Below are 19,499 nucleotides of genomic sequence, written 5' to 3'. Positions count from 1 at the left end.
AGCCTGGGAATTTTCTTTCTCCCAGCTTACAAACCTTGTACCAATCTGCTATTTTTCAAGTCATGATTACTTCCAAAAATAAACATAAAAAAGGGGAAGAAACTCTCAGAGCTGCTGTAGAACTCCAGATCACTGTACTTATTCACAGCATTTAAGTTTTATTACACTTGAACCCTGCAATGCCAAAACACCTACCTCTCATATGAAAGAAATGAAGAAAAAAGCCTAGCCTGGGCCTGGGCACTACCCTTCCACTCCAGATGATCGAGTCTTCTAAACTGAAATATTTAAAGAGTCTCTAAACCTCGCTGACCCAACTTCTAAAAACCAGGAACACATGAGCACTGCCGGCTTCTCATTCCCTTCCAGCTGACATGGCCGCCTTTCCAGAGCAGGGAGGCCAAGCTGCCTCGTAATGAGCTGCATGCGTGAGAGCCCAGAGCAGGCAAGCAGCCAGGCAGTACTCGAAGGCCCAGACCCCTGACCAAGAACTCCAGGCAACACTTTCCTCCTCCGGCCCACTCTATCTTAAGAGCTGTGGAAAACATCTTGGTTAGCAGAATATAGCCCTGGCAAAGGAGGACGTGGGGTGTGGGCATGGGCTGGACAGCCAGCTGTGTCTGGTCTGGTGCCAGTTCATACCTGCTGGCTATACGAAACGCTGAGGCAAAGAGCTGAAAGCTCAGGAGTGGCCCCTGAGCTCTAGTGCTGGTGTCTCCTAAGCCCCACTCTTTGCAGGGGAAGTCATGAGCTCTCCAAGGTGACTCAGAAGAGGGACTGGACTGTTTACCTTGCATTGTGGTTGGGAAGATGAAAGCTATATATGTACGTGCACGCATGTAAGTATTTACATGATGTTTAATACAAGATGCCCAGAAACTTGTAGCTGAAATGATAACAATTATTTATTCTAATAATCACTATTAATATTATTCAACTAGAAAGACAACCTATGCTGTTCAGGAAGGATACCTGAGCTAAAACTTATCCAACCCATGGGCAAAAACCCAACCTAAATAAACGCAGAAGGTTTTCTGAAAGTTACTGAAGGCAAAGGATTTTTATTAAATATCCAAATTAATAATTGAAACCCTGTGTTGAAACAGAGCAGTCTAGCAGGGGGGGGAGGTGAGACCCCGGGAAAGAGTGCTGCTGCAATGCTCAGTTTTACTTTGTCTGACGGCCAGATTTCCACTAGAGACCAGGTGAAATATTCCACAGAGCTACCTGCAAATAGACTGTCAACTTCCACTCTGATAAAAGGTAAATATCCTCCTCTAAATGGCCAGGTTCACAAAACCAACCCCAAAGTGAGCTGATAAATCTGGCCTGACAACACCAAGAACTATTTTCATAATCCTGAGACAGCCTTTCTCCACAGCCAGGAGCGGGCTACACAGAGAGGCGGGGTGCGCGGGAGAGCAGGCCTCAGGAAGGACCTGGCACCCACAACACAGCTTTCCAGGGCAACCTCCATGAGGAAGCCACACACTGTCACTGTAAGAAATAAGACACTCACTATGTCACACAAGCTATAGAGTTCTAGCAAATTTGCAAGTGGCAGACACCTTGTTAAAACCTGGTGTGAGAGACTGACGGCCGCCGCCGTGGCTCAGAGGTGGGAGCCATCTTGACTAATAGTCAATTCTTCATTAAATAGAAGCCCTGACTTCCCAAGAAGCCGTATTAAAAATTAATATCTAAAAGTGTATTGCTCAGCCTAAAGTCATCACTCATATCTAACAATACCAAACTGCATTCTAATGAAATTTCTCCTTCAAATTTACCCTCACACCAACACTAAGCTGGGGCTGGCTTCAGAGGTAGCCAAAGGCCCTGTTCGCCAGCACCATACTGGGCAAGTGGCTTTTACAAAACTCTCATGACTCCAGAGTAAATCATACTGGCCGGACCCCTGCCAAAGCAGGGTCTTGGAACTGCGCAAAGGGATGGTGACATGAGGACCCTTGGGTATCTGTCTTTGTCCAGCGCAGACAGGACTGTACTATCTTTGGTCAGCAGCTACAGCTAAATGGCGCCACACGGGCCCCTGTAGTGTGAATTCAGACTGCTGACTTCATGTCCAGCCAGGGGCCTCTGGAGGCTAAGTCCAACCCCTGTGACCCTTGGGAAGTCCCTGCCACCCACTTCCCATTCTAGCAGCTGGTCTGGAGCCTGTTTAACTCTCAATCAGGCAGAGGCCTAACTCTTAATGAAAGCTCAATAAATTCAACTACGAGGGATCATGCAATCACGGGCAGTGGGTACAGGGGGAGCTTGCAAGCTGAAGGGAGCTAGCCTATGGGCTGAGATCTAGGTTCTGAGACATCAGCTGTGGAACATTAGGAAAGAGACCTAACTTCTTTCATCTCCATTTTCTCCACTTGAAATGGGGCTGGCAGCAGTGCCTGTCCCGTGGAGCTGTCCTTGGGTTGTCTGTGTATTGCTTTTAGAGTCCCTGAGATGGGGACGGGCAGGCCAGCGCTGTTGCATGGGTCTCTACAACCTGCAGCTGGAAGACTGAATAGCTGGACAGACAGAACAGGTAGGAGGGTGATGTTGACTACTGGCTCTACACTAGCTCATGGTATACAAATTATATATTCTTTCAGAAAATATTTTCCACATGCCGGGCACCTGGGACTCAGAGGTCTTCACCAATCTGTAGCCATATTTCTTTCCAACCACTCCCTGAATCAAAAGAAATGTCATGATGGTGATCACTGTTTCTTTGGGCCAGGAGGGTAGCCAGGATCGGCAGAAGCAGCCAGAGTCCAGTGTAACATTTAAGTCGGAAAGAGGCTGGCACAGGTGCACACTCATTCTCACAGTGGCTGCCACGGTGAGCCATGGCTGAACCCCCGCAGCCTCATCCCTGCCCCAGCTCTGGAGCTCAGGCCTCTAGCAGCCGCTGCTGGTCCTCTCCCGGGAGTGGTGTAAGGCACACAATAGTTTCAAACATCAGGGCAAAGGTCTGTGTACCTTGAGTAAAAAGCTTTATACCATGGTCCACACCTCTACAAGCATCTTGTTAAACAAACAAACACACAAACAAACAAACAAAATGCAGATGTCTTTCATGTGAAGAGAAGAAAATCAAACTTGTAGGGGTGTTGAGCCCCAAGCTCTCATGACAGGATCCAGGCAGAGTGCCCATTCACCCCAAATTGCCAGTGGCTCACTACGGAGGAGCATGTACAGAGGAGCGTGCCACAGCTCACTATCAGCAGGGAGGAGAAGTTCTCCTTGGAACCAGCTCTCATCCTTGTCTCCTAACCTGACCAGGAGGCAGGGTGCATACGTCCCTTGAGGAAACGATGAACCTTACACCAAACCGCAGCATTTCATCCCAACCCTGACCAGATCCGCCCTCTGCTCAGCTCCAGTACAACCGGCCAGGTACTCTTATGGGCAAAGGCCTGCAGCACCTATCTTCCGCCATGCAGAACAGGAAGCACATGCCACCACAGGAAGAGGAGGACAAGGCCTCCCTGGCCTTGGCTATGTGGGCCTCTCACTCCAGTCCTGCCTCAGTGGATACATCTGTGGACAAAGATATTTTGTCACTGAAGACTGACAGGAGGCAGCCGGAGGACGGGAGGCGGGCGGACTACGATTCCGCTAGTGACCTGAGGCTTCTGCTCACCGAGGACTAACTTTGCTAGTGGAGCAGAACATTTCATGAGACAGCAGAACTGGGCCCCAGTCCAGCAGGGAGCAGGGTCGGGCAGGCAGGATGGCATATAGCTCATGGGCTGACAAGGGATGTGACAGCACTGAGAGTAGGTGGTGTGATTTCCTGTCTCCTGCAGGAAGGGCCATTAACCTTTTAGATGACAGCCCTGGGACCCGAATGATGGAACCATTTTTGAGGTCAGCAGGATCTATGTTCTCAAAACCTGACACCGACATGCAAAAGTTGTGACTGAATCCTGGTGTTCCTGAGAGGAAGGCTAAGTACATGTGACAGATCTTCTGCCATCAGAATGCCCCATTTCCCAGAGTATCTGTCACAGACTGATAATATCCATGCAAAAAGTTAAGTACAATTATGTCTGTCACTGAGAAACATGCTTTGGAAACTGTGACTGACAACTTTCTGGGAGCTTACAAATCACTGGGAGATCCCCTAACACCTCTAAGCAGCAAGGACCAGGCCGCAGAGAGGCGAGCTCTGCCTAATACCTTGGAATGGCTCCCAGCAGGCTGTATCTGGAGGGGAGGATGCTGAGACCCGCTGCGGCAAACCATGCGATGTGCTCTGTGGCTTTTGGCAGGACAGTGCTTCTCTCTCCTAGGAGAGAGGTGTGCATGAAGGGCAGGCAGGCCTGGGTATGGTTTCTCCTCAGGACAACAGTGTACCTACAGGGAGTCATACTCCAGCCCTGAGAGTAGGGCGGAACACAGCTACTGTGTGCATGTGTTCCAGGCTCCAGGTAGGCCCCATTCAAGGTCTGAACCAAAGTGGACTGTGTTAGTATGTCTAGCACTCTGGGGTCCTATACACTTATTTTGGACAGACACTGGAGGGAGAGGTCACACAGTAACTGTTGCTTACACAAGCCAACACTGATCTGAGACATAGTATCACCAACAACAAGGCCTGGGCATTCTAGAATGCCTGTCTGTACTCATCTCAGGGATAAGCCGCGGCGGCAGCTTTCCTCCTCCTAAGCCTCCATCACTGCCAGCAGCACTCGAGTGGAAGGGGTTGTGCCTGTGGAATTTGGACCAGGTCTCAGTGGCCAATGCCCACTCTGAGCCCTCCCCACACACCACTAACCAAGGTTACCCCCGGCAAAGTATCTGTTGGACCTGGATTTCCTAGAGAGGGCATATAATGCTTGTTCTAATTTGTCAACTTGAATCTAGAAACACCTAGGAGGAGAGTCTCAGTGAAGAACTGTCTAAATCAGACTGGCCTGTGGACATGTTCAGAGGGAGTTATCTTGAGTACATAAATCGACGTTAGAAGACGCAGTCCAAAGTGGGCGGCACATTCTCTAGGCAGGGGACCCTGGAATGTATAAAAGTGGACAAAGCAAGCGGAGTACACGCATGCGGCGGCAGTCACATTTCTCCATTTCCGGCTATAGATGTGATATGACCAGCTCCCCTGAGCTCCTGCCACTGTGACCTCTCACAATGATAGGCTGTTGCCTGGGAAACGAGATAAAATAATCCCCTTCTCTCATATATTGCATTTGCTGGGCTGTTTTATGACAGCAACTGGAAAGTAAACTTGGTCAGGGGAGGAGGGAGAGGAAACATTTCTTGACTAAGGCATGAGGAGATGATTCCTCTAGTGGCACTGGAGTGCTGAGAGATCCCAACTCCTTTTGCTATTGTGACAATATACCCTGGATAAACAATGTGAGAGAGGAAAGGTTTGCCTCACAGGTTCAAGGCTCTCACCGTCAGCCAGCTTTCCTGCTTTGGAGACCAGTGTGAGGGGGAGGAAAGCATCACACACACACACACACACACACACACACACATACACACAGGCACACACGCACACACGCACACATCCCTCACCCCCAACACTCACTGGAGGCTACCCCTTCAACACAAGCGCCTGAGGGATACTTCCCAGCCAACCCTCAGCAGTGGCTCCTTCAAGCCACAGAATCTACTTTTGTGATGTTTTATTTATTTGTTTTAAAAAAGAAATGTTGAGAACTGGGGTGCAGCAGTACACACTCTTAGGAGGCAAAGGCAGGTGGATCTCTGGTCTCTGGTCTTAGTATAAGCTAGTAATAAGTTCCAGAGTTACAGAGAGAGAGAGATCCAGTCTCAAAAAGAAAATAAAAGAAGAAATGGTGACCTCCAAATCTTGTGACTCCAACCCACCTCAGCCCTTCCCTGCCTCATCAGCCACTCACAAATGCTTGTGATATCTCCTTGATGGCTAACCATTCAGACACCTAGGGCCAGCTGCCTACCTGTTCTCAGGTTAGACTTCAACACTGCAGTTCAGTAGCTTTTACATGACTCTCCACAGAACCTGACAGCTATGACAGGGACACAGCTTGGCCACACACAGCAGTGTGCATGACATATGACAACAAGCTCATGATCAGCCCATCACTTCACACGCACGCACACATGCCCGCACGCATGGCCAGGTCTCCTGGATTTGGCCCAGTGCTGTGAAGCATGTGACCTTTGAGAGGTCCTATTTGTACCCACTGCTTTCCACCTCCTTGCTCCCATGGGTGCTGTGGCTGTATATACAGCATTACCCTACCCTCTGGCGCACCCGCTCTTCCTAGTGACTGTGTCATCTGTGGGTTGATAATCAGGACTCTGATGTCTTTATCCAGCTTTCGAGTCCACTGCTCAGCAAGCTGAGGCCAGCAGCCCACCAAGATCTACATCCATGCAACATAGGGACACTCATTCATTATCTACTTGGAGGGTCCTGGCACACTTTCAACTGTGGATTCCTGGAGCTTTTCAAACTTAGCCCAGGCAGCTGTAGAACTTCTCCATTCCAGCAGGGCCACATGTGAGACTCCATATGTGAGAGGGAGGCGGGGGTGGGGGGTGCTTTGAAGATGATTTCACTCTTGGTACCCAGGTGGCAGCCCAGAGCAAAACATGAAGCACCTTTCACACCCCTAACCCCACCCAGCCACCAAGGCTGGCTCACTTAGCTGAGGCCAGCCCAGAAGAGGGGTGGGGAGCTAGGACCTGTCCTCAGCCCCCAGGTCACCCTATCCTTCTGGATAATGTGCAGGGGACAGGATGCTTGCTACCTGGAGATGCAGGTTCCAGGTCCTGGACATACTGGCTTATCCCACAGACCCAAGCAGAGGTTGTGGGTGAAACCAGGGCTCACTGCACTGTTCTGCCAGGCCATCTTATACTGCTTTTGATACAAACTCCACTGAATTCAATATCCAATTAGCTGGGCATGACCAGTGAGCACCCTGCCTACTCAGGGGCCCACATACAGGAAGGTGGGGCGGAGGGGGAGAGCGCTCCACATCAAGTTTTACCGTAAATGCCTCTGCAGCAGCGGGAAGGCTCAAGTGGGGACTGCCTGCTCCTGGTAAAGAGAAGGCAGTGCTGCTGGGATGACAAAGGTGCCTGTCACCTGTGAAAAGGTCAGCAAATGCCCCTTTTGTCTGAAGTAAAGTTGGAAATGACAGCTCTCCAAAAAGCTGCTGGGAATGTGTAAGTCCAAGCGCTGGCAGAGTGCATGTCCTTCGCTTTTGAGACAGACTCCCAGACTACTTGCAGCTTGTCTGCCATCCACCCCATCTCCCTCTTGCTTGTGGCTCCCACCCAGCAAGCCTCCTGCCACCTCCTAGCTGGCCAGTAGAGGGCACCTCATCACCACTCTCCTGGCAGCTGTGCCTTGGCGCTTGGATCAGGTGTCCCCACACAAAGACCAGGGAAGTGCTCCTGATGTTTGCGGTTTAACGCTCCATGGGAAAATAATGAACTTGCTATATATGTGATGATGTCACCTACATAAAAGTACACGGGGGAAAGAGCTCGAAGGAAGTCTAACAAAAGGTTATGAGAATTTGCTCGCTGGAAACGGGCTTTGTTTTTCCATTATTTCTATATTCTGCCGATTTCCCACAAGCACTTACTGCGCTTGTGATTGAAAACCTCTGCAGTGCTCAGGGATGGGGAGTCATCTGGAGGGGCAGCAACAAGGGGTCCTCAGGGCTAGAGCAGCATGCACTGGGACAGTGACAATGGGGGCACTGCTCATCCCAAGTGACTTGAGCACAGGTGGCCCAGAGGGGTGCAAGACACAAAGGAAGCACAGGCTCAGAGAATGAAACAGGAACAGGCATGGAGTAACAGTCTGACCTAACTCTGGGGCCTGGAGCTGGGAGCCAGAAGACAGAAAGTCACAAGGTGGAGGACAGGGTTGGGGGAGGGGAGGGTGCAGCCTATGGGCGGGTATCTGAGTCTTCAAGTTACCTTAAAGCTGTCACTCCGTTACAGTCCCTTACAGAAAACTGGCATCTTGAGGAGCAAAACAGCATGCTCAGCCCTTCCTGTCTTCAATGAAAAATTCAAATAACTAGTGTTTTATTTTTTAAATCAAAGATGTTGAATAGGAAAAAACAATCCAAGACAACCCGCAAAAGAAAAAACACCAAACCCAGATGACTTAAGAGGCTCACACAGGCATGCACAGTGCCTGTAAATCAACACTCAGCCAGAGAGGAGAGCTGGGAGAGACACACAGCAGCATTTGCATACAGGAGGTGATCCTCCTGAAACGCAGGCTGACTTAACTCAGCTAAATTAGAATACATTTTATACTGACTATTTTGACATTTGTTTTATTTGGCAAGTAAAACAGAACTGATCCAATTTCCTTGCAGCCATTGTAAACCATAAACTGCACCGAGGTCATAAAATATATCAGCCTCATAAGCACTTTGCAGGGTGTGCCACCCTCCAGCCCCACTAGCTCCTGGGCACTCTCGGGCTGCCAGGTGTGCTGGTGGGTGACCTGGCTCCTGGTGGCAGACAAGCTCAGGATGGGCACTATCTCTGCTTCTTCTGGGACAGTAGGGGCCCTGTACTGGTAGTTTTTTGCCAACTCAACACATGCTAGAGTCATAAGGAAAGAGGGAACCTCAACTGAGAAAATGCCTCCATCAGATTGGCCTGTAGGCAGGTCTTTGGGGGGAAGCGGTTTTCTTATTAGTAATAGCTGATGTGGGAGGGCCAAGCTCACCATGGGTGGTGGTAACCCTGGGCAGGTGGTCCTGTATGCTCTAAGGAAGCAGGCTGAGCAAGCAGCCTCTGTTTCAGTTTCTGCCCTGTTTTCCTTCAGTGATGGGACTGTGGCTGGGTTCCCCTGGCTGTGTGGTCAATGTTTTTCCACAGCAACTGAAAACAAATTAGAATGGCTTCATTCTGTGTGAAAGGAATTTGCACCTGCCTGAGGCGATGCCCATTTCTTGGCCCTTCCAGAGCACATGTCTTGTGGGGAGTGGCTCTATTTGTTCAAGGCAACTGAGCCTCAAGGGCTCTGCAGCCTCCCCAGTTAATCCAAACTTGAGCCGAGCATGAGCACCAGAGATGAATCTAAGATGACTTCACCCAGCACAGACGACAACCTGAAATGATGCTGGCAGAAGTGATGGTAACCCCAAGCCATGCCCTACGACAGAGCCATGATAGCACTACCAGGAAGTGAGGAAGTACGAAGTGCCCACCCATCTGTGCTAGCCCCACACTCCGGAGCAGAGACAGACTCATCCGCTCACTTGTCACTCAGAGCTAGCCAAGTTTAAACACTGCTCCTGCTGGTCCAGAAGACAGAGTCCTTTGGCCTGCGGTCACTATGGTAGCCTCTACCCAGAGACTGGGCGCTCACGTGGAAGGACAGCTTGCAGAAAGCAGAGCAGACCCTTGAGGGCAGCTGCTCCATGGGAAAGAGGGAGGCTGGCTTGGTACCCATTCTCCCTTCCTACAGGAGCTCTTCAGTGTAGCCTCGTGTCACCTCACCCCCCAGCAAACCCATCTGCCACCCCCCCTTTCTCCTGATTACCTCTGCAGTCTCTCAGACCTAACCCACTATTGCTGTCTGTCCTTCTCAAACAACTTCCTCAGTGACGCCCTGTCTCTCATTTCATGGGAAGCTTTCCCCATGGGCTTTTCTGCAGAGTGTAGACATGTTCCCCCAACAAGCACCTCTGAAATCAGCTGCAGAGTGGCTGTGCTGATCACCAGGGACTCCTTGAATTAATTATTATTATCACAATGAATGTAATCTCCTGAAAGCTCAGCACTTTCTAAGGACGGCTTATAGTTTGTAGCCTCTGGAAAGAGCAAACATCATGGATGGCTGACCAGTCCTGCTGGGTCTCCGATGAGTTGCTGGCAGAGCTAAGAGGGAATTCTGCCCTTGGGCCCGGCCATCTGGCTGCCACACACATACCTGTGAGCCTATAAGCTCATTTGAATGGCAAGCCAATTTGTTTTGTTTTATTTGGTTTGTATTTTGAGACAGGGTGTCACTACATAGCCTTGGCTAGCCTGGAACTTGCTATATAGACCAGGCTGGCCTTGAACTCACAGAGATCCGCCTGCCTCTGCCTCCCAAGTGCCGGGATTAAGGGTGAGAACCAAGCCAGCCAAGTTTGAGCCACATTCCTGCTATGCTAGGAATCTGTAGCATACACACAATATAGAGCACAGCACATCCTTTACACAGTGGGATGCACAGATTTCTGACCAGGAATTTTTAAGGCCCAAGTTTAGACTTCTGCAATCCTCAGCCACAGTTTGCACTATTTTAGCAGATGTTAATTGGGTGTGTTCTAAACTGCTGCATGGCTCAGCAGACCTAACGCCAAGTCACTGCATGGTGAGGTCCCAAACAAAGCCTCACCTGGGAAGGTTTGGGGCTGGGGTGGAAGCAGCTGACGACTGTGAGGGTGTGGTAGGTTGAGACGAGTCATGGTTTCTTGGCACTTTGCCCATGCGATACCAGATGCCCATGCTGTTCAGTTCCCTGCAAAGGAAAAGAAAATCTTCAAGGCACTGCTGAGCTCAGCGCACTGACCTGAGCAACAAAGCTAACATTACCTCACTTATGGGCTGCTTCCGACCCCAGGGAGGCCATTCACCATGTAAGACAGGCCCCATCTCCTCCCCTCACGCCTTGGGTGCTGCGGCCAGAGCCTAGCACCAGTGAGCTGTGCCACATGGGCAAGGTGATGTGGCCATCCCCTTGTCACCCCGCCCCCCCCTGCCCCAGCAGCATGCCTGCCTGCCCACTCTGGTTGCACTGCCTGCCTGCCTGCCTGCCCACTCTGGTTGCACTGCCTGCCTGCCTGCCTGCCTGCCTGCCCACTCTGGTTGCACTGCCTGCCTGCCTGCCTGCCCGCCCACTCTGGTTGCACTGCCTGCCCACCCGCCCGCCCACTCTGGTTGCACTGCCTGCCTGCCTGCCTGCCCGCCCACTCTGGTTGCACTGCCTGCCCACCCACTCTGGTTGCACTGCCTTGTTTGTTGGCATGTAAGTTCTGTTTTACCGCCTCACTGGTCTCAAGTCCTCCACACAGGCAGGGTGAGGCAGTTTGAGAAGGGTTCGTCTGGCAGACACATGCCTGATGTCTAAGCATGAGAAAGATTTTTAAGTCTATACAACACTTTCATATGTCAAGACTTGGCTGCTTAAAGCTGGGAGTCACTAAATGTGGCCTCACTCCAAGGTAAGTTGGGAAAATAGCCTCAAACCATCAAATTGGAAGCCCCCAGCCCACAACTATGAGTAGATACACACCTTAACGTGGTGTGACAGTCACTGTGGCCATGCCACACACTGCACACCTATGATGTGAATGAGGCAAGCTCACCCTTGGCAACAAAACAAGATCACTTCTACCATACACAAGCCCTCCCTGCTGCCCCCAGAACTGTGTCTACGGGACTGGAAGCTGAGGGGACAGCATCTCTTCCAAAAATCAGATAGTTATTCTGCATGCCTGGGTGTAGCCTGGGGCCTGTTCTAAACCCGCCCTTGTGCCCCCAACTGCAACACAGTGACACCAAGCCTGCCCACCCCCACCCCACCTCAGGCTGCCTGCTTCAGTGGAAGCTGTGTCCTCTCCAGTCTCAGCTTTCTGTCCCCTACAGGGCAAGCACTGGACTTCATCATGTGGCACATGGGGTAAGTGACTTTGGTTCTGAATCCTCTACTCATTTCTCTGACTGAAAAAAATCACACAGAAAAATCTAGGAGACAATGTTAGGGCCCAAGATGAAATAAAAATTGTACTTCAGTAATTAAAAATATTACATTGAGGAAGAAAGATTCTAGTTTTATATATCAAGACAAATACTGGTAAAATCAATTCTTCAGAATTGTTTAAAACAGTTAAAATTGCATCTTTAAAAATTGTACTGTAATGAGAGACGTAAACAGTAGATGCAAATATGCCTTGAAAGTACAGTGGTTGGCTGTAGTGTGTGTGTCAATGGAAGCCTTTGGGGTGATGTGTGACTGTTGTGCTAACTGCCCCCTAACCCTGTAACCTGCTTGGCACAGCTAGTTTTAAGTCTGGTTGTAAAGCAGGGTTTGCAGGTGTGGGAAGGGAGCAGCCACAGCCCTTTCTTTACTTGTTCAGTTTCTGGTACGGGGGATGGAGCTGAGGTTGGTGCACTCTAAGCGCGGGCTCTACACTAAGCTGCTAATGGCCAGCCCAAGTCCACATGGAAGGGGCTGAAGGGACCTCAGCTGTGGGATCCCAGTCCCTACCAACTGAGCACAGTCGGCATCTACTGTGTTTGGTCCACCCAGCCCCGCCTTCCCGACCTTTTACCGCCCTGATCATTTTGGCACAGCCACCCCATCACTGTTCTTCCTGGAGCTCTGCTGAACTGGTCCTTCTGAACTGGTCCTTACTTCCAGCTCAACTGTCCCAGGCGACAGTGACCAGGTAGGGGTGCCCTTGATGGTGGTTACATGAATCAAGACTGAGGATACTTGAGTTCTAGAATTGTAACAGGAAGCTCAGGAAGGCAGACCTCCTTGTCCCTGGACCCACTTCTGAAGGGTAGCTGGCTAAGGGACAGCAGTGTCATGCTTCCCCAGAAGAACAGGTGTCAGATAGGGTCCTAGCAGAGGACTGAGAGGACAAGAAACGAGGTGTCCTCATCCTGAGATCCTACTTCCGCCTGCCCAAGCCTGGCTGCTGCGTCAGCCAACAGATGCCTCCTTTTCGGAAGCCACTCCTGATTGGGCTTCCTGTCACTCAGGCTCGTGGGGACCCCAAATGAAGATCTGCCTGCACTTGGAGTTTATGGAGCAGCTTTGGGGCCAGGCCCTGCTCAAGTCTGAGGCTACACGTGACTAGGACCCGGTGGGCCCAGCCTCCAGCAAGCGCTCTATTAGAAGGCACGTTCTGTAGACTCATGTAACATGTGGCTTTCCTCCTGAGTAGGACCAGTGTGTCCAGAATAAAACCCAGGGAAGCACTATTTTCCTCTGGGCCCAGCACTCTGCCTGGTATGCCCACAGGTGGCCCTCTTTTCCCAGGATGTGCCACACTCACCCCCACTCTGCCCACACAGGTCAGCTTTCTCTTCAGAGCTGGTTCTCTTGGAGATCTCTGCCCAGTGACCCTGCCTGATAGCTTGACTGGAGTAGCCCTCAGGTCATGGGAGAGACACACTCCCTTCACTGTCCGGAATGACCTTGTTTATCTTCGTGCTAACTGCTCATCTCTCCCTTCAGAACAGCTGCTCCATGTGGGCGGGACACCTCCCCCCTGCCCCCTTCACCTCCACCCCTTCCCCACCCCCACCTTGCGATGCAGCATCTGCCCAGTGGCACCCATAAAATGCCCCAGGTTGATAAGAAGTGTGAGGAGCCGAGGCCCACAGTGGTTTGGGGGCAAAGGGGCCAGAAAGATGACGGCACAGGGGAGAGAAGGCCTAGCATGGAGCCGGTGCAGAGTAAGCTGAGGTGGCCGAGGTCAGAGTCCGTGATGAGTCCATCCCGGAGCATAGCTGAGCCCAACCACTCTAAGTGCGGGAGCAGCAGGTGTGAAAATGCTGTTGAGACTTACCCAATAAACGTGTACTGGGGAGGTGCCTGCTTCGTCCTGCCCATGATGCGAATGTCACAAATGGCAGCTTCGGTTGAATCCCGGGGAATAAACTTAATGCATAGCCTCTTCTTCCTAAAGACCACCTCCTCTAAGGAAAGGACGACAGAGAGCTGTGAGTCTGATGGGGATGCAGAAGGGGTGCATCACCTTTGTCACCTGGCAGAGGGGCTAAGCTCCACCCCTGGCTTTCCTGAAGGCCCCAAGTACACCACTCAGTCACCCTGCCCTGCGTCCGGGGCCTGACCCCAGACACGCTGGCTAAAGAGGAGCTCCGAGACTGCTGCCATAGTCTTGGGAAGCTTCCTCAGGCCACAGCTACACCCACTGTAAGACTCCTTTTCTTTCTCATTTTGTATTACAGAAATCTTTGAGCACAGCCCGAGGGGTGAGAGCTGCAGGGCAGAACCACCTGCTCCTGGTCAGCACACTGGCTCCAGCTCTTCCCAGGCCTTTACCTTCTCTGGATATGTAGAACGAATCCTCAACTCTACACCATGCTGCCCCAACCCGCTCCATGTTCCTGCCATGGAGCAGGAACTCCTGACCTCGTCCATGGTCTGAGATTCAAGTTTCTCCATCATTGCACAATGGCATGGCCCTTTGTCTGGATCCATATCTAGACGTTGTGCACGCTGCAGAGGCCCGCCAGGTCTCCTCCGCCCGTTGCACTCTGCAATCACCTCTCTCTCTGGCTCTGGCCATCCCTGTTCTTATTTCTGCTAATGAAGCCGTGGCCACAGAGCTCTTACAAATCCAATGGGACCACAGCACTCCTGGCTTCTAACTCCCCCTCCTAACTCTGTTGCTTTGCGGTGCAGAGAGGCAGGAAAAAAAGACACTTGCTCTGCCCTCGGCCAGTAGCATATCAGCCGGCTAGCTTCGGCCCAAGTCAGAGCTTTCTGGAAGGCGGTACATGCGTGGTGGGCTCCCAGAGCCACTTTGCTGAGTTGCACAGTACAGGCCTAGGCCTTGGGTCATGATCCTCCTGCGTAGTACTCCAGCTGTGATTTTTTTAGGATGCTCATAGCTAGGAGCCACACCTTGGTTCTAGGTTTCAAAACAGCAGTTCTCCGGATTCTGCTGTTCCTTCTGTATTGATGAGCTCACCTTCCATCTCAAACGTGGCTGTTCTTCAACTGTTTGACCCTCTGAGATGGGCTGGGACAGGAAGGGAATGCCAGTGTGTGGCTCTTCACCGTCACGTGTCCAATCTGTACACTATGGCTGGTGCTCTAGCAACTAACGATGGTGCCCACTGGCTCATTTGTGGCTCTGAACTTTTTCCAACAGTCTATAAGTCTTTCAGTTGGATTTGTTGGGTTTTCTTTTCTTTATTTTTTTTTTTTAACAGTTTTTTGAAATTAAAATATACTTGTATCATTTCCCCCTTCCCCCTTCCTCCTTCTAGGCCTCCTAGAACAAACTCCTTTTGCTCTCTGAATTTCATGGTCCCTGACCTCTTTTTCTTTAATGTTGTAATATATATATTCTTCTTACACATATAAATGCAATGTGTTCAGTCACACAACTTCAGGCCCACCACTTGGTAACGGGTTACTGACTGGAGACGACTACTTCTTCCAGTCTCAGTACTCAATTGCCTAGAGTAGGTTTTGTTTAAGGCAGGGTCTCAAACCTGTCATCCTCCTGCCTCAGTCTCACAAATTACAGGTGTGTGCTACCGCACCTGGCTCTGTCAGTTGGATCTGGGTTGGAATCCTAGCTCTGTCATTGGTGGCACTGGCACCTTGGAAGTCACTGAAACATCCTGGGCTTCAGTTTCTCCATCTATACAGGGACCTGCCTGGTGGAAGCCCAGAGAAAGTCATGTAGATACCATGTGCAACATGATTTCTTGGTCAGTGCTGGCACACAGCACATGCTCAACAAAGAAAAGCCAGTTGGAGAAGGGCAGTTCTGCAGGCTTGTAGAATTAGCAGTACTGTTGGGTCCTTGTTAGGTTGTGGGGGAAGGGGGGTGTCTTTTTTAAAAGCCAGGCTGAAGTGCCCAAATTCCGTGAGTTCTTTCCCAGAAGCAGAAGGCTAGATGGTATCTTCAAGCTGTAGAACTGTCTCTAATCCACAGGGCAAACATCATTCTTGAGGCACAGATGGCATCCTGGAGGAAGGGGACGCAGAAGCAGCCCTGTACCTAACACCTTCAGCTCCTGTTCCGTTAAGGCCCTGAAGGAGATGCACTAGAGACCTCCCCTGAGGTAAACCACAGTGCAGGTACTCTGCTTGCCTTTGCCACAGCTTGGCTCTGCCTCTATCTGCAGCCAGCTCGGTAAAGGACGGATCCACTCATTCATTACACATGCTTAAGCAGGCCTCATTTTAAGTAAACATATTATACATAGTCAATAGAAATGTGTTCAGTCATGCTAATGAACACAGGGAGAGTACACAGCACTTTACTAAAACAAACAGTCTTCCAGGGCTTAAGTGCTGTATGGACTGCAACAGGCTATATTTTACATTAATTACAAGAGTCTCATCTTTTTGGCTGACTTCATGAAATCAAGGCTTTAAATGCTCTCAGGAGACACTGGCCTGCCCATGAGGCTCTTGGTCCCCTGGGAAGTCTTTAAGAAATGATCCCATGTCCAGGGGTGTGTCCAGGATCCTCTGGACAGCAACGGATGCGAACATGGGGACTGGCCTCCCAATCAGAACCCCTGGGCCCCAGCAGTCAGCGCACAGGCCCACAACAAGGCTCACTTACTGAGCTCAACAAACAGGAATTCAGAATGGGGAATCCCTTGGGGCTAAGCCACACATCCATACAAAAGACACTACACATCAATTAGCTGTCAGAAAAGGAGTATCAAGAAAATATTTAAAACTTTGAAAACCCCCAGGGGGAAAACAGACCAGGAATGAATACAAATCAACCAGGCCATTTTAATTTGTAGGCAGAGAACTCACGGAAGAGGAGGCAAAGCTAGCAAGCACACATTTACAAAAGCACTCCTGCTTGCTAGTAAGTGGCAAACTCTAAATTAAAAACAACTGAAATAAGAGGCAGGGAGCCTTTGCTGGTACATCTGAGGAAATGAAGCCCCTACTGCTACCAGAGAGATACCAGTTTGGCAACGGAGCTTATGAAGCCATACAGCCAGCAAGGCCCTGTGCCGGACAGACCCTGAGATGAGTCGAGGATGGACCAGTCCTGCCATCTTGTCCTTAAGGAACCAGAGAAGCAGCAGAGGCACAGAGAAAACTTGAAAGGGACCCAGGTGCTCCAGCGACATTACAAGGCATCTGACAAATGGGTAAACTGAGTCAGGGCCCCGTTTGGAGTTCTACAAGCCCAAGCTAGACTGACTCCTAGGACTAGAGTCCAGGGTTGGTCCCAACAGAGGACTCAGAGGTGGACAGGGCCTTTCCTTCAGTTTCCCGCTTGGGATTAAGACTCAGGTCCTCTTGTCTGTGCAGCAAGCACTTTATCCACTGCGTCATCTCCCTGGCCTGACAAGACTACATGTAGGAATTACCAGAAACAGGCAGAGCTGCGCAGAAAGCACCAGCTGGTGGGGGCAGGGAGGTGAGGGCTGGGAGGCAACGTCTCCACGACATTGGTGCCTACTTTGAGGACAGCTGTGGAGATGAAAGGGCCATGATGGATGGCCCACAAGTGTGAGTATTCTAAGAAGCACTGGATTGTGTACTTTAAAAGGGTGAATTTCATGATATTTGAATTGTATCTTTTGTTTTGTTTTGTTTTGTTTCGAGACAGGGTTTCTCTGCATAGCCTTGGCTGTCCTGGACTCACTTTGTAGACTAGACTGGCCTCAAACTCAGAAAGAACTCTGCCTCTCAGAGTTCTGGGAATACGGATGTGTGCCACCTCACCAGGTTTAAATTATATCTTTTTTTTTTTTTAGATGTATTTATATTATTATGTATATAGTGCTCTGCCTACATGCACACCTGCAGAAGAGGGCATCAGATCTCATTATAGATGGTTGTGAGCCACCACGTGGTTGCTGGGAATTGAACTCAGGACCTCTGGAAGAGCAGACAGTGCTCTTAACCTCTGAGCCATCTCTCCAGCCCTTTAAATTATCTTAATAAACCATTATTTAAAAAACCCATGCTACATAGGTAGATAAAATCTAGATGTGTGTAGTACATGTGTGTGTATGTGTGTTTGTGCATGCATATGCATGTGCACACAAGTGTATGTTGTGTATGCATGTGTATGTATGTGTATGTATGCCCACATGTTCATATGTATCTGTGTGCATGTGTGTGCTTGTATATGTGTGTGCTACGCACATGATTATGTGCATGCATGTGTGTATATGTGCATGCATGTGTGTATGTGTGTGAGCATATATGTATCCATGTTTATTTATGCACATGTATATAAGTATAAATGCATTTGCATGTCTATGCATGTGTCTGTGTTTGTATGTGCATGTGTGTGTTCTTGCTCTTAGCTAAGATGTTGTCACTGTGCCTTGTTTTTCTCATATGAAAACAGGCCTAACAATTCATCTCTACAGAGGTCTCCTAAAGGTAAAATGACATCATGAAGATACAGTGTCCTAGTATCCACTGCTGTGATAAAACACTCTGACCAAAGGCATCAACAGGAGGAAGCATAGAGTTGTTTGGCTCAGAGTCTATCACTGAGAGGACGTCAAGGAAGGAGCTAAAGCAGCTAGTCATGTCATGTCATGTCCACAGTCAAGAGCAGAGGGAAACAGATGCATCCCTGCTTCCTCCAAGTTTACACTCATCTGGGCCCCCCACCATATAGCCCAGGAGAGGGTGCCACCCACAGTGGGCTCAGTCAGTTAAGATTCCCCACCCTCCCACAAGAGGCCAGTCTGACCCAGGCAACCCCTCACTGAAACTCCTTTCTAAGGTGATTCTAGGTGATGTCAAAGTGAGTGTTAAAACCAGCTGGCACCCTGACATTTTCTGGGACACAGCGCAGCAAACTGAATCTGCCAGTGAGGAATCCACTGCTTCGCTGAAATAAGAGCCATTGGGGTGGAGGTGGGGGTAGGGGTGGGGGTAGGGGTGAGGGTGGGGACATGGAAGCTGCCCAGTAGGAAATGAGAACAAGAAAATGGCAAGCAAATACTGGTTCAGAAATGTTTGCACCATGCAAAAACTGAAGAAAGAATTGCATAAATTATAATTATATACTAACAAAGAACAGTGTACGGAATCCTAAAAAGGAATCCCACAGATAAAGAGATTTCTTTTCTTATCCACTGTTTCACTGCTGTGGAGTGGGCTCATGAGTAATTACAATAAAGCAAGTTCATATACACCCAAATAAAGAAAATCAGATACACAAGGCTTTCTGACACTATCTTACCAGCTCTGCTATTACAACCAGCATCCCAGGACCTCAGCCCCCAGCGCCCTAGTATCTCAGCCCCAGTACCCCAGTACCCCAGTACCTGAGGCCCAGAACTCCAGGACCTTAGCCCCAGCACCCCAGGACCTCAACCCCTAACACTTCAGGGCCCCGAGGCAGCTTCTCCATTTTCCACAGTTCCCTGAGGCTCAGCTCAGTGCAGTGTTGCTTAGCATCTGGTCTAATTTAAATCTTGCTTTTATTTTGGGGTAGTGTTTTTTTGTGGGTTTTGTTGTTGTTATTTCTTAAGTAGACAGGCTCTCGTGTAGCCCAGGCTGGCCTCAGAACTGCTCTGCAGTGAAGGGCGACCTTGAGTACTGCTTTTCCCAGGTGTTGGGATTACTGGGATGAGCCACCACATCTGGCTCCAATTTAGATCTCGCGTGCTCTAACTTGCAGTCTTTCTGGCTCACGCCTCCTGTTCTCTCCGTGGGCCTCAAACCAGGCACCAAGCTGTTTCTTGCTGCCCCTGGGCGTCTTTTGATGTCTGCACTTCCTCCCTTTTGCTTCAGGGTC

At 50.0% G+C, this 19,499-nt stretch overlaps 2 protein-coding genes across 4 annotated transcripts in view; one reads left to right on the top strand and one right to left on the bottom strand.

Moving 5' to 3' along the window:
• Rpl12 (ribosomal protein L12) overlaps positions 1 to 19,499 on the top strand; it is a 1,083,577-nt gene that overhangs the window by 873,369 nt on the left and 190,709 nt on the right. The window lies entirely within an intron of this gene.
• Mvb12b (multivesicular body subunit 12B) overlaps positions 1 to 19,499 on the bottom strand; it is a 155,908-nt gene that overhangs the window by 80,908 nt on the left and 55,501 nt on the right. For all 3 annotated transcript variants that reach the window (XM_051166254.1, XM_051166256.1, XM_051166255.1), the window contains exons 5-6: positions 13,563 to 13,692; positions 10,379 to 10,501 (exon numbers count right to left, since the gene is read on the bottom strand). In XM_051166254.1, the coding sequence (XP_051022211.1) occupies positions 10,379 to 10,501; positions 13,563 to 13,692 (253 nt within the window). The remainder of the gene's footprint in view (positions 1 to 10,378; positions 10,502 to 13,562; positions 13,693 to 19,499) is intronic.

The sequence above is a fragment of the Acomys russatus genome, chromosome 24 (genome assembly GCF_903995435.1).
Source record: "Acomys russatus chromosome 24, mAcoRus1.1, whole genome shotgun sequence".
Taxonomy (NCBI): Eukaryota; Metazoa; Chordata; class Mammalia; order Rodentia; family Muridae; genus Acomys; species Acomys russatus.
Note: the sequence above shows the minus strand (reverse complement) of the source record. Positions and strands in the feature narration are given on the sequence as shown.